Source organism: Chiroxiphia lanceolata, chromosome 1, assembly GCF_009829145.1.
Source record: "Chiroxiphia lanceolata isolate bChiLan1 chromosome 1, bChiLan1.pri, whole genome shotgun sequence".
NCBI classification, from domain to species: Eukaryota; Metazoa; Chordata; class Aves; order Passeriformes; family Pipridae; genus Chiroxiphia; species Chiroxiphia lanceolata.
In genome coordinates, this window is record NC_045637.1 from 119,860,400 (window position 1) to 119,883,896 (window position 23,497).

At 41.5% G+C, this 23,497-nt stretch overlaps 1 protein-coding gene and 2 long non-coding RNA genes across 5 annotated transcripts in view; 2 read left to right on the top strand and 1 right to left on the bottom strand.

Moving 5' to 3' along the window:
- LOC116780492 overlaps positions 1–16,539 on the top strand; it is a 28,609-nt gene extending 12,070 nt beyond the window's left edge. Inside the window, exon 3 of one of the 2 annotated variants that reach the window (XR_004354495.1) lies at positions 15,347–16,539. This is a non-coding gene — a long non-coding RNA (uncharacterized LOC116780492). Of the gene's footprint in view, positions 1–6,358; positions 6,470–15,346 lie in introns of those variants that run through there. The other variant, XR_004354497.1, reaches the window with a different exon arrangement.
- Positions 1–19,890, bottom strand: part of GALNT15 (polypeptide N-acetylgalactosaminyltransferase 15) — a 29,252-nt gene extending 9,362 nt beyond the window's left edge. The window contains exons 1-7 of one of the 2 annotated variants that reach the window (XM_032675573.1): positions 19,556–19,890; positions 18,805–19,350; positions 13,448–13,614; positions 12,523–12,727; positions 4,191–4,358; positions 3,483–3,600; positions 2,505–2,699 (exon numbers count right to left, since the gene is read on the bottom strand). In XM_032675573.1, coding sequence (XP_032531464.1) covers positions 2,505–2,699; positions 3,483–3,600; positions 4,191–4,358; positions 12,523–12,727; positions 13,448–13,614; positions 18,805–19,349 — 1,398 coding nt within the window. In that variant the 5' untranslated portion in view covers position 19,350; positions 19,556–19,890. Of the gene's footprint in view, positions 1–2,504; positions 2,700–3,482; positions 3,601–4,190; positions 4,359–12,522; positions 12,728–13,447; positions 13,615–18,804 lie in introns of both variants that reach the window. The other variant, XM_032675567.1, reaches the window with a different exon arrangement.
- LOC116780489 lies at positions 18,420–20,158 on the top strand. Its single transcript, XR_004354493.1, has 3 exons — positions 18,420–18,481; positions 18,824–19,115; positions 19,721–20,158. It is a non-coding gene; the product is annotated as an uncharacterized LOC116780489 (long non-coding RNA).
- The last annotated feature ends 3,339 nt before the right edge of the window (positions 20,159–23,497 follow it).

A 23,497-nucleotide genomic window follows, 5' to 3' on the forward strand; every position in this document is an offset into this window, starting at 1 on the left:
CAGACAAGGAGAGAGAAGCTTTGAAAAAGATGTGAAAAGAGAGTAAAAAAAAGAAATGTAGTAGTCACAGACTGTAGGATTAGCAGACCAACTGGAGAGGTAGATCTACCCATGGAGTGTAAGGAGGTCTGACTAGGTGACAAGGGAGAAGTGACGCTGGCACACAGCCCTGTTCCTCTCACCACTGTAATGCAGCTCCTGCTGGATCTGGCTTTCTTAGGTGATGGCCAGCCCTGCAATGACTGAGCGTGCAGGACTGTCTGGGTATTAGACAAACCAAACACAAGTGAAGCGTTGCTGGACCTGGTGGTGCTCACCAGTGTGGATGAGCTCATTAGAGCTGCTGGGATTGTGGCAGCCTGGGCTGTAGTGACCATGGCCTTGTTGAGTTTGTGATTTCAAGGAATGTCAGCTTGGTGAAGAGCAAAGTCAAGACCCTGAACTTTGCAAGAGCAAATTTCCAGCTGTTTAAGGAGCTGGTGAAAGAGATGCCCTGGGAAATTGTGCTTAAGGACAGAGGGGCTGACTGGAGCTGGCAGCTCTTTAAGGCCACTTTTCTTAGAGCACAAGAGCTCTCTATCCTGATGTGTTGCAAATCGAGCAAGGCAGGCTCAAAACCAGCATGGCTGAGCAAGGATCTGCTCCTCAAACTGAAGAGGAAGAACGAAATGCACAGACAGTGGAAGCGGCTACACAGGGACAGGTGACCAGGGGACAGTACAGGGATATGGTTTAAATGTATAGGGATGGGGTTAGGAAAGCCAAGGCAAAGCTGGAACAAAACTTGGCAAAGGACATGAAGAATCACAAGAACTGATTCTCTAAGTACATAGACCAGAAAGAAAGGCCAAGGAGAGTATGTCCCCCTGATAAGCAAGAAGGGTGAACTCGTGGTAACTGACATGGAGAAGGCTGAGGTACTCAGTGAGTTCTTTTCCTCTGTCTTTGCAGGCAGTCAGGTTTCCCACTTCTCTTAAGTCCCTGATCCTCTGAGTGGGTGGGGAGCGGGAGTGAAGTCCTTCCTACTATAAGCAAAGAGCAGATTTGGGATCATTTGATGAAGCTGAATACAAATGAAGGCTTTGAGGAGACCTTAGAGCAGCTTCCAGTACCTAAAAAGGTCTTATAAAAAGGAGCAATGGTTTTAAACTGAAAGAGGGTAGGTTTAGTTTACATGTTAGGAAGAAATTCTTTAATGTGAGGGTGGTGAGGCACTGGAACAGATTGCCCAGAGAAGTTGTGGATGCCCTATCCCTGCAAGTGTTCAAGGCCATGCTGGATGGAGCCCTGAGCAACCTGATCTAGTGGCTGGAATCCTTGCCCATGGCAGGGGAGTTGGAACTAGATGATCCTTAAGGTCCCTTCCAACCCAAACCATTCTATGATTCTGTGATTCTATGAAATACAGAAGCAAAACTGCATGGGAAACTTTGCACAGCACCTACCTGTGCTCTGCCTAAATGGTTTCAGGGAGTCTTTTTCTCCTTAAAAGCATGGCTTTGTTAAATGAACAGGAAGGTGAATGACACTTTCATTCAAAATTGCTCACAAGTTGGCCCACTGCCTTGTAGGAGAGGATATCATTACAAGACAAAATACTGGAGCCAAAGAATTCCTGACAACTGCAGCAGCATTAACAACTTAACGTTATTAAACAACTTAACATTAACCACATCGACAACATTTACCGCAGCTGCATGACTCCAAATAAACAAACCACTTTGTAATACAAGAGATATACTCTTCCTTGACTGATCCTGATCTGCAATGGATTGTTCAGTGGTTAAAAAACAAGCATTCTGTAGTTGTCGTCTGTCTACTGTGTGTAACCTTCACATGGCTGAAGTGTAGCTGCAAGCTAGGACTACACCACACACCTGGCTGCAAGCCTGTCTAATCCAAATTCCTGGAGGTTGGACTGCTGTCTGTGAGATGCTTCTAATGAAAAAGTAACTTGTAAACAGTGGTGTGTTGAGATCTGACTTTCTCAGATCATTTGCTTCTGGACATCCATCAGTTCAGGAAAAAGAACACTTTTTTTGTCACTAGACCACTCAGATATGTTCCCTTCCAGTAGGAGAGACATTACAGTTTGCCACACGTCTGTGAATAATATTGAATATCCTCAGGAACTATATGAGGAAGACCTTCAGTAACAGAGAATGAATCCTCGTGGAGGCTCCTTTGAGCACACAGCACTACTACCTTCAGTAGTACTATCAGTACAAAAATAAACCACAGGTTGTTGAACAAGCTGAAGAATAAGTCATTTAGAGAAGAGGTCATGCTCAATAAGCACAAGACTGAACTTAGGCACAAGTTTCTTTCTTCCCTTCCTGATCTGACAGCTCTTCCACTGGAAGGTTTAATAAAAAGTCCATCCCCAGCACCATGCTCGTTGAATGTTTGACTGCACACAGACATCCCCACCCCTATTCCACCCTCTTCACCTACCTCAACTCACATGCCTTCCCTCAGAAACAAACCACTACAGATGTCTTTACCTTGCTGATTAAAAAAGCCACTGTGTCGTGCTTGTAGAAGTTCTCTTTAAATGGGCCCAGCCAGGTCTCTGCTATCCGGATTTTGTTCCTCACAATGGCCTCTTCATAGGCGAAAGCAGCGGGAACGTGATGTCGATAGACATGCCCAACTCGGGAGCATGGAATAATTTCTACAGAGCCACCACAGAGCCAGGTCTGGAACACAGGTGAAAGCACAAAAGGAGAATACCCTATTTAGATTACCTTTATCTGAAAAGGAGAAGCTCCTTTACTCTAGACTCTGCCTTAGGAAATCCTAAGCTGCACATTGCTGGAAACAGCAAGAGCCTTATTATATTCTTCTTTATACACTGTTCCCCACAGATACAGAGGCACAGAGAAGATACTGGGCATTCAGACCTCTGATTTGACTCAGCATGGCTATTTATATGCTTTTATGTTTTTCTGTGCACAAACTGTGCAGTGTAGTGGAAGGACCTGGGAGCACACCTTCTCTTGTCTGGGACATTAAAGAGACCATACCCTTCATGCCTGCAATTTTCATTGCTTTTTAATCTTAGTTACTCTTTGTATTCAGCAAAAATCAATGCAAAGGATTTAATATTAGTAATTTGTTATTAAAACTACAGGTTGGCAAAGAAATAAAGGTACTCTCCCTTTGGTGCATGTTACATGCCAAAATAGAAGAGGCAGCTTTCAGAGGGTGCCAAAAGCAGTGACTCAGTCCTCAGGCAGATACTGATAGCCAACAAAACTTCCTTCTCCCAACATAATGCTCCTAAAATCAGAGCAGCTGCATGTTTTTGTCCTGACAGACTGCAAAGTGTGGGGATAAATTTCTGCAAAGAAGGTTTTAATCTGAATATCCTGATAAGTTTTGCACTTAATTTATTTTATAAATATCTTCTTGCCTTTTCATTTAAGTTCCTTAAAAGCCCAAGAGTTACCACAGTTTGATGTTTTAATTAAGGTTCTTACCCTTATAGACAGCTCCAGATTTTCTGCTCCCCACATGGTCATGTCAGAATCATAAGCTCCGGTATTTTGGAAGTAATGCCGATCCACGGCCACCACTGCACCAGCTACCACAGGACTCCTGTGTAGAAAGCAGTTTGAAAGTGAACACCTTGAGTTTTGCATAAGGAATTATGTGAAGTGTGAAAATCCCACCGTTTCCATAGAGATAGCATTAAAAATGATTGAATACTGCTCCTATAAGCTTGAATGAATTTATTATCTAACCAAAAGAAAGAATAACTGGAGTCTAATTCTAGGATTTGCCTGGGGAAGGGAGTCAAGAGCTGAATTATCAAATAAGGCTCAGAACAATGGGAAATGTGGAATATGTGTACATCCAAAAAAAGAAACAAACAGATCATGATTAAGACATCTCTTTTAACTCTTTATGACTTGTTCTTTCCCTACAAACCTCCACACCTTGTCTGGTCAGGCTGTACACCAGTTGTTTCAATGTGTGGAAAATATTGGTCACGTTGAAAGCATGACTGCAATCTAGGTAGAATAATTACTAAGGGCCAAAACAAACAGTGTAAACAAAAACCCTATCCCTTCAGAAATATTAACTGAGGATACGCAAGTATATCTCTCCTTTGAGCTGGAAGATGACCCAAACTGTACAGTTAGCTGCTGAGCTGAGTGGAGGCATGTTGTCTGGTGGACTGTTACCTGATAGGGCTGATGGGAGACTGCCGTACCTTCTCTTCATGCTCTGGCACTGGTTCCCAATGAAAATCTAATTTCCAATCAAAAACACCTCGATGCAGGCCCACAGAGTGATAGTACTGAAAAGTCTTCCAGTCTATGACATCTATGACGGGGGAGACGACACTGTTTCTGAAAAAGACAATACCATTTATTTCCCAAACCAAAGCATAAATTAAGTTCACTACTCTGTTAGCAAACATTAGTTCTCCACTTTGACACTGTCGAGCATAAGCAATCCTCTAAATGTTGAGTGCTCTTATTTTCCCTGCTGATAGAAGCTCAGGTGCTCAGGGCATGGGAATACTCAGCATGCAGTGCAGAATCTAAAGATCAATAATTTATCGATACTCTGTACCTTGCATTGTCATTTAAAGCTATTCAGGATTTTGCTATGAATTAACTATCACAATTCTTATAAAGCTATTTCACACAGAGGCCCCAGCCTCTGATGTTACAGGCTCTGCATGGATGCAAAGTTTATAACAAAGGATGATTTGGGCCTCACACACTTTACCATCCTTTGATTTTTCTGTAGCTGTTCCACACACTTCACACACACTCTACACATAAACTGAAGTTTGTCACTTCAGGCCAGTGAAGAGTGCACTTATCCTTAGTTTGTTCTGCTGATTATTTTGCAAAAACATCTATTATTGAGTTCATAAACCAGTCTGTTTGTGTTTTATCACAAGCTTAAAATGCTCCTGCAAATGCACTGTCACAGTGTAGAATCTACTTTTAAGAGCCAGAACAAATCCAATACACCATAAGTGGCAATCCTTCAATTCCTTTCTAACTGGAGTTAAATTTGGATTAGTCTGAGAAGAGGCATTAGACATTTCCCCATGGCAAACAAGTCAGTATTTTGCCATATAGGAAATTATTCTGGAGTAGTTATTTTCCTAGAAAATAACTTCTGTTTAGAGAGAGAGAGAAATGAAATGGTCAATTTTGGGGCAAAAAGTAGATGTTTTTATCTCTTTTAAAAATTTGTATGTTGGTCAGAAATTGCTTGAGACAAATTTGCTTAAAACACAATACTATTAACGAAGAAAGGACATCTCAGAAGTCTCCAGTGCAGTGAGGCATTTGTACTTTTCCATGGCAAAGACCAGAACCAGCTGAGAAAGAGGGTAGCTCTGGGTGATGTTAATGTAATCTTGACATATCTTCTCTGCCTCTACAATCATTAATGTTTTTTCAGTATCAGAGTGGGGGGAAACTCCAAACTTAGTTTTATCATAGTTGACATTTCCTGTAGAGAATTTTAGAAGCCCATGGAGAAACAGAGACTACTGATTGTCAGTGAATTGTACAAAGACAAACTATGAAGGGGATTTCTTTAAAATGACTGTTATTTTTTTGTTTCCTAATAAAAGCAGACTGTCCTATGATAAGCTAAAAGCAGGAAGATTTAAAATAGAAAAGTGATTATATTTCTCCGCTCACATGTAAAACCATCCTTTGTAATATGCAATAATAGGCACTCTTAGAAACAAGCATTTGGTTTTATAAACAGATGATAAACTTTTATAGTCACATGCAGCATTTGTAGGCATATACATTAAGGCAGTGAGTTGCTGTCATCCCTCTGCAGGAATCAAGAAGAAATGGAAAGAAATTATACTAAAAATAATAAAGTCGATATCCTCCCCTGATTCTCTTAATGATAACCCTGTGACACAGTTTTGGATCCAGGACAGAAGAAACCACTTAGTGCTCAAGCCAGCAGGAGCCTTTCTACTGAAAGTTTTACTCACTAACACCACTGAAAGGAAACTGTTTCTAAGTTACCGAAAGATAGTGTCCTGATGGACTCACATAAGCAGGTATTTTTCCTTTGATATGCTGGGAAAAATCCATCTAACAAGTTAAATGGATTTTATGTGACTAAACTTCAGAAATTAAAAGTCACTGTAATAGTAATTTCCACAGCCTACTGCATTCTCCAGTGTTTGATATCTCTGACCACTGTCTGGTTAGGGGAGTAGTTGCAGCTGTACACTTCCCACCTCAGTTTGCTGCTACTTGCTGAAACCCACACTGTCTATTGCTACTGGTTTATCCATTCTCATCCAGACAGGACCGAGGAACTAATGACCCCAGGGTAGTTTATTTTACAATTTCAGAGTCAAGAGGAAAATACCAGGAGGGAGTATTTGAGTGGAAGCCAGAGGCAATGTGGATTAAACCGTTCAAAAGACCTTGACCATGAAGACTAGACCACATGAACTGAACTGATCATAGAATCACAGAATCATAGAATCGATTGGGTTGGAAAAGACCTCCGAGATCATCGAGTCCAACCCTTGGTCCAAATCCAGTCCATTTACTAGATCATGGCACTCAGTGCCACGTCCAATCTGCGTTTAAAAATCTCCAGGGATGGTGAATCCACCACCTCTCTGGGCAGCCCATTCCAATGCCTGATTACTCTCTCTGTAAAGAATTTTCTCCTGATATCCAACTTAAATTTCCCCTGACGGAGCTTAAGCCTGTGCCCCCTTGTCCTATATCTTGAATAGTTTGGACAGAAACAGTGCAGATACTTAGATATGCTCATATATATTCTGGATTAGATGATTTCAGACTATCCTACATTTTCATATTATTTCATCCATTTAAAACCTGTCCTTCTTTTTGGATCCACCTTAAATTGTTGCCACTATAAAACTCCAAACTCCAACGACGCTTCTGGTATCAGTGCAACTGCTCACAAGAGTAAGTACCACAGTAGTAGTTCTTGTAACTGGGCATTGATTCTTCAATGCTGTTCAAGAAAAATACCTGTAATGACGTAACAGATTCTAACGGTTTGGAAACCGAGCAATTATCCAAACTATCTGCAAAGTATGATGTGAAAAACTACAGTGTTTAAGACAGCTGAAAATAACTCACTTGAATAGGTCCCATTCTACATTCTACCCTGGCTAAATTCAACAATAAACCAGAACAAAATAAAATCTACAATTGTAGAGTGCAAACTGATAACTGTGTTTTAGAGCTACTAATCTAGTAACTCTTTCAGAATGCCAAGATTAACATTTTTCAAGAGTGTGTTTGTAAGAGTAATTCTAGATCTTCACCTAATATAAACTGGTGTTGCTCTGCTGAAACTAATAGAAACACACCTTCTTAAAACTAAAAATTGGGAGGATCTTTCTGATCTGAAATAGAGAAATCCAGAAATTTTATCTTGTGTGAAAAGTGGTTAATGTCCAATTTTAATCTTAATCAAGCACTGTTTACCTATTTTTTGGTTGGTATTTTCTTTAAAAAGAAAAAATCTGTTTTCTGCATATTCAGAGATGGTGGTTCTAAATGCAAATTTGCAGAAGAAGGTAATTGAAAGTTGCAAGATGTTCTTACGTATTCTTCTTGTTTTTAACTGCATAACTGGCAGACAGCAGCTTCTCAGCACTTTGAAATGAAACATTGGCAAACTACTGCTAATTTTACTCTGTGGAATCCAAGGAAAGGCAAAACAGGAAATTCAAATACAACTAGCAGCAAGGCTTTGAACCATTTGATGAATTTGTGAATATTTCAAATGCTTGGAACGCATATGAACTACAAAAGGTCACAATTCCATGAAAAAGAGCAACCCAAACAAGAACAGTTTCCTGGTTTGGGATTTCTCAACCAAATACAATTAATAATGAAATGTCTTCCCATGGCCCTTTACAGTCACCATGGACATTATGTTCTTTTCTGGTTTTAGATTAAGTAACATGAGGAGAGGAAGATTTAATTAACATATCTGTTTTGAAGTTTTAGATACTCTTTCTTTGAAAGTGTTTTTTATTGACTTATACTTACTTTGTATTTTGTGTATCTGGGAAGGAAACAGACTTTAATATGTTGAAATCCCCCCTTTAATAAGGAGGAACAAAAAACCACCCAAACTAAACAGGAAGATCATGTATTTTCCTCAGTTTCAGAGGGGATTACTCTTGCAAAAAATAGATATCTAGGAAATCCAGGCAGTTCAAGTTCTCTGTCTCTGCCCATAGTTTAAACTTCAGTGAGTAACTGAGGACCCACAGCATGCTGCACTTTCACTGAAAGCACCTTCCCGGCTAACTGAAGTCTTAGCAATGCAAAACATTTGAAATTAGATAAGGTTAATAAAAAGATAAAATGCAGTGATCAGGAATGGCAAAGAATTACTTAAATCCTGCCCTATGGACCAACTCCAGACTAACTCAGGGCATATGAACAGTCTCCTTGAATGGATGGACTATTCATATGCTATGCACTAAACAAATCTCGGCTAGGTAGAGTGCAAAGGGAATGCTATATTAAAAAGTAACAATTTTTGAAGCTGTCTTTTCTGCTAAAATGCTCAAATTTGTACGTGGGGTAACAAAATCTGTAGGCGTAACCAACACGTTTTTACACTGGACAGTCAGGGCGCTGTGCCATGAATTGCACCTAAATCCTCATTGTTCCTGTGTTTAGCAGTAATATTTGCTTTTGGGTTTAGATTCTCATCCTCAATTTCTTTACCTCACCTTCTTTAAAATAGGTCACCTTTTGATCCTGATTAACTGTGAAAGACTGTAAAGAGATAGCACATCTTCCCTTAACATACCATGTAAATTTACTGAATTTGAAATGAATGTTATCGACAAACAGAGGATATAAAAGGATCAGGCAAACACAGAAATCCCAGGAAATAGGCTGTTAAATGTGAAGGATATGGAAGGTTTTCAAAACAAGGAGAGTAGCATGGACTTGCATGCTCACATGCGGGGGTTGTATGGGATCTGAATGGATAACATCATGCTTGCCTGTGAGAAGTTAGAAAACAGATGGCTTATGTATTTTTTAGCTCAAAAAGCTGGGATATGGGCCACTGAAAAGTGGGGAGTCGTATGAAAAGAGATGAAGGAGCTGTTCATCGTTGGTGCAAAATATTTCCCTTCTCTCTAGTATACTACCACAAAATCAGAACCAGACAAATTTTCTGGACAGCAGAGGTCTGTTTTATATTCCTGTATCTGCAAGCTGAGGCTCCCATTTACTCCTGAATGGGAGCAGACAGATGATGAAATACCTTTTCACTGCTATGCTAATTTCTAATTCTGTTTATCAGCATTTTCATTAAAGATTAGTGACCTAGAATCACGGTGCTAAGTGGAATTTTAGAAACTAGATAAGCTTTTTAAATAATGTTACGGGCTTCTGTGGTATAGGCACAGAAGGAAACACCCTTACAATGAGGAATGGGAGAAAGGTCCTGAGGGCCAGCTACCCCTTTGCAAACCACCCCTCTGCCACAGTTATGGTGCCCAGACCTTTTTTAGATGTGGAATTCCCTGTCAAAGAAACAACCAAGGTTCATTTTGCTTTCATGAGTATTCTCAGGAAACATTCTTTGGATCTTTTTTTTTTTTTTTTAAATCATCCTGCTTCAGCATGATGGCCACTGGTTTCAGATTAAGGGAACGACATTTTCAAGGCTTCATGGTACAGTTCATTATATGCTCCCTTTGCCTTTCACTGCCTGTGGACGGAATACAAAATAGCAGCTGTCTTCTGCAGTTTCCTGGAAAAGGCAAACCTTTCAAAAGATGACTGTAATAATGGCAGAGTTGCATTGCTATGCACCATACTACTCACCTGGAATTAGCTTGGAACACAAACAGTTGTCAAATGAAATTATCTGTGGGGCATCTGCTCTAGTTTTCTAATATTGCCCAGGTACCTACAGTATTCATCCTTGAATAATCAAAATGTCAAGGAATGCTTTACAAACCGTTGAACCATTCTCTAGGTAATATACTAGGCTGATGCACAGCTTCCCAGTCAATTTGTTAGGTATGGTTCACAGAACTAATCCCAGTCAAGGTGCCCATAAATGCACGTTCAATGATTTTAGAAAGACTTAACACTTTTGTGGAAAAAATATATTTGATTGTGTTAGTGAATAAAGCCATCATGTAGAGAGATGAAATATCATCACCCAGAGCAAGTCAAATATCTGTCAAATATTTCCATACCTGTAAAACTGGAATAATTTTTCTTGTATTTGTCCTATCTGTCATTTCCACAGGCTACTAAATGCTGGGGGTAACTCTCTTGTTCTATGTTCAACTCACAGTGAGGTCTCAGTTCAGGCAAGGATCTCAGCATCGTTCTAAGACAGGTCACAGTAATAGCTGTAGATCTGTAGTCTAGAAAATTAGGCTTAATCACAATTTTCAAAGTTAAAACATCCATCCAGATCCTTTAAGCTCCCGCAAAGGTTTGAGCTTTGGAAGGGCTGCATTTTTCCTTGCCAGCAAACAACTCACTCACTCTACATAAGTAATTTCCCATCCTGACTCTCCAGCAAAAGTGCATGAGTTACAACTTGATTGGTACATTAAGAAGAGGAAAGATGGATATTTCACCAGACACTGTAAGCTTTTTTTTCACTGTACTTTCCTCATTTGGGTAGTCTCAGGGAGTGAACATGATTCAATTTAACAGCTCCTCAGCTGCTAAATGAAGCCAAGTTGACTATGCTTTACATTTCCATGGCGATCCCCACGCAAGCATTACAAACAATTTACAAAAAATCATGAATTAACTTCCTTATCAAGTCAGTGTTATTATCACCATTCTTCAGCTGGAGAAAGAGGGACAGCATGAGAAAGTGATTGCCAGATGCCTTAGAGCTTGTCTTCCCTGTGCAATGGAGAATGTCACAGGTTCTCCCCACTAGCAGTGACAAAGCTTCCAGGGTCAGGCACAGTGACTGATAAGGCATAAAGAAAGGGGTGGTGTAGCCCATACTATTATCCAAACACTCTTCCACCTTTGCTTCATTAATCCAATTAGACATTAGCTAACTCAGTGTTAAATTCTGCTCTCCTGGAGGAGTGAATAAGCATATGGGCCTTATAGAGGAAGAGAATTCCTTCCTCACTCCCTGGTGACAGGGCTACAGAATCTTGGAACGATAGTAGATTTGGTGGCCTTGCATTTCCTCAACAAAGATAATTTTTGACAGTGAATTTTTGACATTTGTGGTGGGTTCCTAACTTCTCTCTCACCATTGTAATTCTCCCTTCACTATAGCTCTCCTGAAGACTTTTTGTAACTCTTTATTTCAGCAATACACCCTTGAATAAGGACTGACCAACACACAGGAGTTTATATGAACATCAAAAATAGACTATAGCTCAAGGCAGAAGAATCATGAAGTATATTCATAATAAACCATCTAATTAGCCAGCAAACAAAAATAATCTGCTTTTCCAAGGAGGAATCTTTTCAAAAAGAATATTCCTGATGTCCTAGGGCAGCATTACTCTTGCTTTCAGTATTCTTAATGTTTTCATTCAAATGATGTAATAATTTCTAAAAACTCATATTAATTCTCTTATAAGCAAACATAATAAGCCATAAAAGCATCTTGTTCCAGTGCCTGGGAACAGCCTTTGAAGGTCTTTAGTGTGACTATTTAATGGTCTGGTAAGAGTTTTAAGGATTTTTTTTATTTTACCCCCTCTAGCAGGTAATCTTTTCCCAAGTGGCTTATGGGTAATGATAGACAAGTTAATGCACAAATTTTTCTTTCAGAAAAGTCCCTTTAATGAAGGATTTACTGACATGTAATTCTAGAAACATTTGCAGTAGTTTTAATCTCTTTGAAGGACTTGTGGACTGCATAAATGAGCTCAGCTGTACACTAGAGAGCAGGCCCAAGCACCACCCTAAATATGAAAGACTCAGAAATATGAATGTCTACCTTACTTTGTCAATTTGGTGTCAGTGAAAGTACCTGTGATTAGCTGGAACTGTCTAGGCTGCGCAGGAAGTCTGGTTTTTTTCTGCAGAAGAGAAATGGCATGAGTGACATTTGTACATAGCCAAATTGGCAGAGGAGGACAAAGAATTTTGTTCTTGGCTTTATCACTGAGACAGTTAAAAAGTAAAAATAATGGAGTTACACAGTAGTTTCTCCGGTGGATGTTTACCCATTTGCAAAGAAGTTGAGAGTGCAACCTTTTTAATTCAGACCACCAGGAAGCCTTCTTATAGCTCTAACTGGATACAAAGGTTGAAATTTCAGTGACCCTGAAGTGTGTGAAGTGAGGCTTAACAGCTGTGTGACCTGTCCTGCTTCCCACATATCAGAGTGATGCATGTGGGGATAAGGTAGAAAATAAAAGCAATGTGACCAGAAGCAAGAAGGTAACCAAGGGAGGATAAAAAAAAGCCACCCAACACTTTCCAAGTACATTTCTTTCAGCAGAAATGAGCATATACAGGGAGCTCAGAGGCCACAGGGAATATTTACCGTTTGCTGGACAGCCTGGCCAGGAGGGGCTCCAGCCAGCCCTTCTGACACTCGCAGTGCGAATCCATGAAGATGAGCACATCACCGGTTGCCCGCGCAGCTCCCAGCATCCGACCCCGGATGACTCCGAGCCTCTTGTTGCTCCGGATGAGCTTCACACCATCCAGCTTAGAGATGTATTCACTCAGAGCTGACTTCAGGGGCCCTGTCAGAAACAGAACAGTCACTGAAATGTTTTAGCTTTGATTCAAGATTTGTTAAAGAAAAGCAACAGGTAGTAGGAGATGCTACTTCTTGCTGGTAAAATGTTTTGGGGGCATTTGTTTTAAATGGCCAAGTAGGCCACGTTCCAAATATTTCCACAGCGGCATAATGTCAAAGGGAAGTAGAGACTAATGGAAAATGAGATTCACTAGGTGTGAAGTTATTCCTGTGGGAAGCTTAATAGCCTCCTCTCCTGTTTTCAGCAAAAGGTGGATGTTCTCATCATCTCAAAAAAATACACAGATCACAGTGACGTACTACAGGTGTTTGGCTTTCCCAGCCACTTTGGATTACTTTAGCATTACTTTTCCATTCTATGTTTCAGCCAAAATCCAAGTCTGGAAATTATGGCAGCAGATCTGGTCCAGTGGGAAAGCTAAGATTTGCATACTGTGATCTTCTTTTAAAGTAAGAAATTTCAGAGTGGTTGTGGATGACGGGGGGGGGGGGGAAAGAAATATATTTCAAAGTTGAAAGGCTACACTGAATTCTAAGGATGGAAGACTGAAATCTGGGAGCCAGCTCTGGGCTCTGCTTAGCTCTCTTTCTGAGAGTGCTCTTGCCTTCTACCCTCCTCATGGACTTCTTGGAGGAGGACAGCTTCTTCCCTGAAGCTTTGGAAAAAAGAGAGCAATTTTACATACAGAGAAATAGGAGCTACCTTGCTGGCTGAGATCATCAACGAGGATGATATCCTTGAGGGAGGCCTTTGGGGCTGTGTCCATAATGCTGTGCACGGTTCTCAGCAGAGTAGACCAGGCTTCATCATGGAAACAGATGATGACACTTGCAGTAGGCAGACTGGAGTCATACTTTTGCTGTAGGCACCTGTGGGATCAAATGAGGAAGACACTGGAAACACTGGTACAGCTGGCTACTTTTTTCTTAGAGCAAAGTTGTTAGCAACTCTTAAACTTTCAGGAACGGAAAGCAGTTTAAGATCTCAGCTTAGTTCTAAGAAAAGGAAGTATTAATGTGTCCAAAACTGGAATACAAAGTGAAAACATGGGAATGACACTATAAAAATTAAAATACAAAAGAGGAAAGTTTTCCTGTGTTCTGGGATAGTTTGTTTTCTGCTCTGGCTACCTCAAAAAACAGAGCTCAAAATAGAAATGGTCCAGAGAGCAAAGAAAAACCATAAAGACAATTAAACAGAGCAGAGAGGGGGATAAAGCAAGTCAGTCAACCTCTACCAATTTCCACATTTTCTCAAGTAACAGAGGAAAGAACAAACCTTTAAAACTAACAACTGAGCAGTAGACGTGTGGACTACTCGACCAAGATCCTAGTGAATGAACGCAACATCTCAGTCCCCTACAGGAAAGAAATGGATCCCTACATGGACTATGAATACAAATACAGATATATTTAAGAAAGTAAATGTATTTTCACTATAAATTTTGCTTTTTCCAGTGAAAATGAGTCGCTGATGAATGAGGCTGACAACTGGGCAGATTCTCTCTATACCATTTTCTGCTATTACTTTATAACTCCAGGTACTAACAACCTACTGCAAGACACCTGGCTATGTGGGTCAGTGTATGGCATTCCTAGAGATGATCCAGACTGCAGCTGGAGCCCATGGCTCCTCAGTTTTCCACAGGGCCAAGATTTCACCCATGACTTTGAAACAACTTCCATCAAAATTACCATGAATTAGATGCTACTTTGACACTCAAGCATTTAAAGATGAAAACCACTTTCCGTTCATCCTCACAGAAACTGCACATGAAACCCATAAACCCTCGCCAAACAATGGCTGTTTCATAAATGTAAGCAAAGGACCTACAAATTGCCTTCATGACACAAAGTGTTTTCTGATGTACCAGTCCTAATTCAGAGACATAGGACACGCTATCCTGGCATGAAGATGCGCATTTTCCAGAAAATGCCTTCCAATGCCCCTTGCAGAAATGCAAAGACTGTGTCTATATATCTGCTTTGCTTACAATAGAACACACATTTTAAAATATTTTCATTTCCCAAGTAACAGTCATTCAGTGCCCTAACTCATTTAATCTCCAGCAGCAAGAACTTGAGTGTGGCCCACTGTTATTTCAGCTTTTTTGTATTACCAAGTAAATCACTATACAGGTTTTACAGTAGTTGTTAAACAATTAGCTACTTAGGAGAAACTCATATAAGTGATATAATTTTGATATTGCTATGTTTATCAGCATTTTACTTAGTGCTTCCATTTGTTACCATTTTATTTAGTGCTTCCATTCATGGACTGAGGCCCTATGTTGCTAGACACTATACAGACACAAAGCTGCTAATCATTTAAGAGAATCCATAGTCTGAATGATTTAATTACAAGTACACATAAATGAATATTATAGATATACTTTTGGAAATATAAATTTTAAATGAGCACAACTGTAATAATTTGTTATAGTTTTTAATAGTTCATATTAATATTTTTTATAGACAGGCAAATTTTCTTGATGATTTGTGCACTGTAATAAATCTATGTTGCCCTTGGTTTACTAATTTTCTGTAATCAATAATGCTGCTTCCTCACAATTTCGTATGGGATAATTGTTTCTATTTTCAGCAGGATGGAGAACAGAATACTCTCGTGACTTGGCAGTGAATATTTTCAAGCAGAAGAATCTAGAGGTAATTAAGAAAAGTGAAGATCTGATGCAGTCCTTTTACTACCAAGCAGCTTCTAATCAGAAACGTTCTATAGATATTAGCACCTATATTTTGCACCATAACACTACAACATCTTGTTGCTAGTAGTGTGGCTATAGCAAGAAAATAAGGCTGTTGTGAAATCTTAATTGGAAAAAGAATTGAAAATAACTGTACTTGAATACATAACCTTGGTGGCAAGTGCTTAGTTGCCATGGAGATTGGCAAAGACTTGCAATATAGATATCTAATCTTCAGAAAAATTCAAAAGAGTACTGGTATACAGAAATACCTTCCCTGTAATTTGGAGCAGTTTCATAGACTGTCCATCAAAAATTGGCATTTCAAAAAATCAGGAGTGTGACTGATATGAGACATAGTGATTTAATCCAATTTGTGAAAAACAAGGAATTGTCACATGCAGCAATGAACAGAGAGCAATTCTGACATGGCAAAGGCATAGACTCCCACTCACCTTCAGGAAAATGTCTCATTGAGATTCAGCTCCCAACAGCACTTCAGTGGAAGCTATACCTTTTTAATGAAACTTAAAACCTTTGTAGATACATTGTGACTTTCTTTTGCCTGGATACGTTTGACACTCAAGCCCAAGAGACCTTCTTAGAGCCCCCACCACAAAAGTCACAATGGCAGGCTTGATTGTGGTGTCCCAGGAGGGTGGCAATTGCAGCTGGACCAACTGATAGCAGCAAAAAGTATGAAGGGATGGAAGTACCTCAGAGTACTCTTCTGGTGCGAAGAGTTTCCCATCCAATTTCAAGTAAAATGAGAGAGACTTAGTCCATGGTACTAACTCACTGAAACATCTCTAACTGGTTGGCTTCCCTCTAACTAAATAATAACGGACATTATTATGAACAACACTACTCAAATGGATTAGAGACATACACAATCTGATTCTGGTTCACTCTCGTTTTAACACTGGTGTAAAACTGGACTGACATAGTTGTGATCCAGGCCCCTGGACCAAACTACACCTAAAAAATACCATTGTGGTTTGTGTGCTGTGCTGTAAAGGACAGGACTGGCATAGAGATATACCTCTGCTGCAGGTTTATGGTCTGGATTTAGATCAGCCTCAGATGTTGAGATCTGTGGTGTTGAGAGCTCTTTAGGCTGTAACTAGTCAGACAGCAAAATCCATCCAAGAGCTTTGAGACCATGGCTTAAATCTTACCGAGATTAGTTTTAACTAAACCTGTCTCTTGTTGGATGGCCCTTCAGCTGCCAAAATAAAACTGTTTTTTGGCTCACATCACAGGCAGTAAACCAGGGTTGTCATTCCTCCTTTGAACATTACATAGTTCAAAGAGTTGCCAGTGAAGCATGCCAAAAAATAACTGAAATAATATCAGCATCTCATTATTTAATGGAATAATCCAAATTAACACTGAACCTAGTCACCAAGTACAGAAAACACTGTTTCATTTCTCTTTCTTTGAGACTGTCCCCTAAATTGTAGCTGCCAGCTGCCTTTAAGCATGTGAAAATGAACACTAGAAAGCAAAATTATTCTGTGTCTTGCTTAAAATGTTTTCTGTTGCATCTTTCCACTATGTCCTGGAGGAAAGCTACAATAGTTTTCATTACAGAAGGCAAGAAATAAAGATACCCACCCACATCCTTTCCCTCTTCCTTGGGCAGGGAAGCATATCACAGAATCAATTAGGTTGGAAAAGACCTCTTAGGTCATTGAGTCCAAGCTTTGACTGATCATCCACCTTGTCAGTGAGACCATGGCACTGAGTGACACGTCCAGTCTTAAACACCTCCAGGGACAGTGACTCCACCACCTCCTGAGCAGCTCATTCCAATGTCTAATCACCCTTTCTGTGAAGAAATTCCTCCTAATATCCTGAACCTCCCCTAGGGCAGCTTGATAGTAGATACACCTCAGATCCTTTTTAAGAAGTGTGATCAGCTGCCCCTCCTGGGCTCCTGGGACAATTGACTTTCAAGTATCCAGGCTCCAAATATAAGGCAGTGGCCTTATAGCCACTTATGGTGGTGCTGGCAGCTCTGGTCAGACACACCCATCTCCACCTTCCTGCCTTCCAGGAGTTTCCTTTCAATGTTTGTCACAGAATCATAGAATATTCTGAGTTGGAGGGGACCCACAAGGATCACTGAGTCCAATTCCTGGCCTACACAGGACCATCCCCAAGAGTCACACCATGTGCCTGAGAGCATCATCCAAACACTTCTTGAACTCTGTCGGTTTGTTCTGTGACCACTTCCCTGGGAAGCCTGTTCCAGTGCCCAACTACCCTCTGGGTGAAGAACCTTTTCCTAATATCCAACCTAAACCTCCCCTGACTCAACTTCAGGTATTCCCTTGGCTCCCGTCACTGATCACCCCAGAGAAGAGATCAGTGCCTGTCCCTCCTCTTCCTCTCACAAGGAAGTTGTTACTGCAGCGAGGTCCCTCAGTCTCCTCTTCTCCAGGTTGAACAGACCAAATGACCTCAGCTGCTCTTCATACAGCTTCTGCCCTAGGCCCTTCACCATCTTCATTGCTCTCCTTTGGACACCTTCTAATACCTCGATATCTTTTCTATGTTGTGGTGCGCAAAACTGCACACAGTATTCAAAGGGAGGCTGCACCAGCTCAGGGTCGGGTCCATTTTTATATGTGACCATTGAGTCACTTTTATTCTAAAAGACCTGAAAGCCCCAACTCCCGACTGCTTTATCGCTTTGCAAGCCCGTAGCCCATCACAGCCCCGGCACGTGGGCTGAGCCCGGGGCCTGGCCGAGGAGGGCAGCCGCCTTTCCCGCTCGACATCCCGGCGCGGATTCCCTTTCCGGCCCCAGCAGACGGACGGACGGACGGACGGACGGACGGACAGACGGACACCCGCGGCGGCGCTCGGAGCCCTCCCTCCGCTGCCACCCGCCCGCACCTGCGGCGGCGGAGGGCGCCGGGAGGGGGCGCTGCCGCCCGCTCGCCCTCAGGGCGGCGCGGGGCCGGGTCGGGGCGGGGGGAGGCGCCGCAGCCGCGCAGACGGCAACAGCGGTCGGCTCTGCGGGAGTGGGTGCGCTGGGTTGTGGTTTTCTTTCTGATTCAGGAAGCCGTAGCTGCGCCCCCCCAGCCCCGCGCCTCCCTCCACTTTTGCCGCCCGTCGGCTCCTGAGGGCTTGAACCACCTCCGGAGCGAGGCTGGGAGCGCCCCTGCCTCTGAGGAACGGGGGGTGCTCCCCACACAGCGCGGGGAAAAGCGCTCTCCCGACCCTGAGCGGCGAGTTTGATAGGAAAGACGCGGGGTTTGGAGGCGGAGAGGTGCGGGGGGATGGGCGCGGCGGCGGGGAACGAGACAGGTTTTCCCCCAGAAGTGAAATAGGGTGTTTTACTTACAACGGGTGTCGTACCTCAGGCAGGTCCCTCCGCAGCGCGATCCGCTCGCTGAGCACTTCGTTAAAGCCGTGGGTCTCCAGGCCGAGCGGCCGCTCCCCCGGAGCAGCCCCTTCCCCAGCCTGCAGGGGTAGGGACAGCGGCAGGGACTCAGGGTCCCCCTCCGCCTTCCCCTCTGGCCGCCTGCTCTGCTGCTTCACCACGCGATAGCCCTTCCTGGCCTTGCTGTGGTTCCTTTTGCCCGTGGGCGACACGACGGCCACGATCAGCTCATCCTCCCGCAGGGAGATGAAAGGCGATAGACCATCCAAAGGGTAATACTGCTGGCTCTCCTCCTGGGTCTCCAGCATCTCTTGGGTCTCCGCAAAGTCCATCTGATACCCTTCCCGGGGGTTGAACTCCACAGGCTGGAAAGTCCCTTCCTTGCTCTGGTTGCTGGGTGGTGGGTTCAGCATTGTAACCATCAGTAGCAAAAAACCCAGCATCAGAAACAGCAAGAGAAACTGCAGCTTACGTGATCCATATCTGCACTTCTTCCTCAAGAACATGCTGTTGGTGACAAAACAATACAGATGGTCATGTTAAATATCACTTCGATCTTCCTCAGATTCCAGTCCTCGGGTTGCACAAAAACCCTGTTTTTCTCTATCTGCCAAGAGGATTTTTTTGCTCCCCTCACATTTCACCGATGCTGTTTCATGCTTTCCTCTCTATTTACAGAAAAAAATAACATTCCTATTAATATTTTACTTACTGTAGTAAAACGTAGCATGGATCCAGTGAAATAAAGTAGATCCTTTATTGAACAGAGCCCAGCTTAGTTAGGAAAGCACATATTTTGCTGATTAAAAGAGTAACTACTGCTTTGCTTTTTTTCCCTTTTAAAATTCTAAGTCAAAAGAAATCCCGTTTCTTGTAGTTTCCTTCCAGATAGATCCTGCTTCTTCAAAGTTTCCAATTGCTGCCCGGATTGAAGCACTGTATCTCTGAAAGCAGATCTGACAGCTCTCCTCCGTTCAGAGGCTTTAACTTAACTGTGATCAACAGATGAGAACTAGTCGGTCCGTGACTTTGTTTCACACACAACTACGGCACTCAGTCAGGAAGCACTTTGCCAGATATAATACAGAGCAATGTGTGTGTCTTTCTCTTGGTCCTAATGCCCTCGCTGTGCTTGTCCTATCAAATCAAAACTTTGCAAAAGCTGTAAGAGGTGAAATACAAGAAAAAAACCATTGTATTAGAAAAGAAATCAGAGCACACCATCGATTGCTGTGCTTCTGAGTAGCTGTATTAGACTGAGAATGCTTGGAGCAAGAAGCAAGAATTTTATAAACTGAATAAAAGATGGAGTGCACATGTTTTATTTAAGGTTATATTTATTCATATGATAATGTGTTAGCTGGAGTATATTTCATATCCAATAAATATTTACAGCTGTAGGGATTTTAAAACTGACATAAGGGTGCCAAATTATCACCTGGCAGGCTGAAGTTGTCTCCTCATCCATAAATTTGGTATTGCAGGGCAAGCAGCACTTTAAGTTTTCGTTAGTCCAGAAATGTATAGAAAGCCTGGGCTGGAACAACAACCATGACACTGAGAGAAAGCAACAACTTCTGTGATTAAAAGGGGAGCTCAGCCTCTGAGGTCTGTTTGCTAATATTGCTGGCAGTGGTGCTACTGGGCATGGACTGTGGCTTTTTTTGCTGTGAGATGGATGCTTGTCCAATGGGAGAAGGGATGAAAGAGTCCACAGGCTTCAGCATCACACGCCTCCTGGTCTGGCAGAGATCAGGGATGGAGGTAACTCAGGTGTTACCCACCCTTTTGATGCTGGAGCATGGCATGTGGTGTTTTGCATATCTTGTAATATTTGGTGAGCAGAAAGCTCCAGCTTCAGGAGGCATGTGATTACTGGAGAACTTTCACATTCACATGTTTATTTAAAAGTACATTTCTAGCCATTATAGCCAAAAGAAAAATCTGAAGATAAGAATGCAGTATACTCTAAAGGGAACCAAGGATCTGTTCTTTTTTACTTTCTTCCCTGTTACTTACTTCCCTCTAAGATGTTCTGTAAGTTCAGCCTATGGTTCCTGATAGACAGCTTCCAAAAAGTTAAAAATGAGAGGACACCTACTTTCAAATTAAAATGAGTCATAACCTTCAAAACTCATAACCTTAAGATTGCTGAAGGGATGTAGTGTCTCACACTTCTGTGTGTACTCCCCTACAGAATGCCTTGAGGTAGTGTGACCAGTCTGCTGTGTCTTGGCGCCTTCCCCTCCTCAGCTGTTCTTTAAAAGATACAACACTGTTTTAATCATATCTTGGGTAGAAGGAAGATTGAAACAATATTTTGATACTTCACCATTTTATGTGTCTCTTTTTTTTAGCTTTAATTCACAGAAAAGCAACATCCCAACCTACCTTCAGCCCTGAGAATATTACTCTTTATCCTATTTTTCATAGAGAAAAAGAAGTATCGATGGTTTCGATTCAATAGGGAAACAGCACACATTTGCGTTAAAAAAATCTGAGTTCAAAAGCATTCATTTAAATAACAGTACGTGTCAGCCAGAAAGACAAAATGAAATGGAAATGAAGAGATCTGTCCAGGGCACTCTGCAAAAAGCTGGCACCAGCAACTTGCAAAAGGTTTAGTTCCACAGAGTCCCATTATCAGGCATACAGAATAAAATAAAATAAAATAAAATTAAAATAAAATTAAATCGAAAGGAGAAACTGAAGAGTGTGTGGAATAAATGGGAGAAAGCATTATTGGCTTTTTTCTTTTTTAATTTTTTTGGGCTACCCAGGTATTTTGATTTACTTCAATTAATATTTTATCCTGGGTAAAATATCTTAACCAGATGCTGTAACAACTCTGATCAAGATAATTCTAGCTTGCACTAGTAATTGCTGTATAAATACTGTCTTATTAAATCCACCTAGGTCACTCACGCAGCTAAGTTTCAGCTACAAATGAAAAGAGACCCAATTAACAAATTTACAGCAATCTTAGACACTTTTGGGACAGAGCTGATAGGCAGCATTATCAATGAAACATATGCACATGGAATCCAGCCTTTTAATATGTCCTGACCATTTTAACAAAAAAGATGATAATTACAGCAGATGTTTGGTCAGTGGAGTCAATTAAATGTGCAAGTATAAAACACTGGGTGGCACACTTCCAGCAGCCTCTATTCCCTCTCCTGCACAGTGAGCCTTCCTGAACCATCTTTCTTCAACCAGCATGTTTTCCAGCCTCACCTCTTAAAATGGTGGTTTTCTGTTGTCATCATATAAAAGAGATATTGTCTTTCCAATGGATAAGCCCTTAAGTGTCTGAGAGGACACGTCTTGCTTCCAAAATGCATTTGAAGAATAGCATCACTTTCTTATCACCTCGCTATCTGGAAGCCAAGAAGACATCATCCATGGTATTTTCTTTTTACCTCTGGTTACTCAAAAGTAGGCCCTTCACTGGGAAACAGAATAGGTTGCTGCTGCTGCCTACTTCTGGGGGGTTCCTTCTAGGACACTTTCCTGTGCATCTTTTGATGGAAGAGGAAGGAGCACTGTGTGTCCCAGGCTCTATTGTCAGACCTAGAGCCACTGCCTTCTTCCAGAGGTCCAGATTTTTAAGTGCTGCTTCATGCAAGTAGCCCACGAAGAGGCTGCCCACAAATAGTATTGTTGTCCTTGGACTGCTGTTCCACAGCAGACTCTAGAGCTCCTCAGTCAGTGGGAAAGGAACATGTTACAGGTTGTGCCAAACATATCAGCAATTGCTCCAAAAAAAGGGCCAACCTGCAGTGCCGATGTTGGCCAGTGCCAATATTGTGTTGACTTTTCCTGCTGCTCAACCTAGGCAAGAACTGAAAGGCTTATGTTCCTACCTGTTCTGCTCAGGTAGGATCATTTATACCTTCACCCAGTTGTGGAAGGTATAAATACCTTCAGTAAATGCAAAGTCAAGCATTATTGACTACTCCATTCTTAAAAAAAATATTCACCATCTTTTACTATTGCAAATTTTGCTCATTAATTGTCAAGAACTAGAACATGAATTCAAATCTAGGTCTTATCCGTAATTCAAAAAGTATAGGAAACGTAGTTGCCTTATCCGGAGTAATAAACCTTTCAGTCAGTGTGCTGTAGCTGTTTGTACTTACTCTTTCCTCCCCATCTCATTTTGACTTGCATTTTTGTCCAAACTATTCCCCATCACATACTCATTAAATATTACGTGACACGTTATGTTATCCATACATGAAGAAACAACAGATATGTTCAATGTGCAGAGCCCATGTTTTACTGCCAGGAATATAACAAAGCAAGAACAAAACCAAGGCTGGATGGAGGAAAGAGTGTGTGGACAGGTCATTACTTACTCTTTAATAAACATCTTGGATTGATTTACGCTCCTATGCCAAAAGCAGATGTGCCACTTCCATTCAAAGACTCAACACACAGCAGCACTCATGGTTTTGTAGCTGCATGTATTATATGCCACAGCACTGTAACAATGGCTTTATTTGCACAGATGTGAAGAAAGTCAATGCATAAAATGAGACCAATTACATGGTGCACTGGATTTGTGGTGTTTTTGTAATCAAGTTACTTTCCCCATTCTTCTCATGATACAATAAGAGATATGTATTTTTAGATCATCAGAAGATGTAAT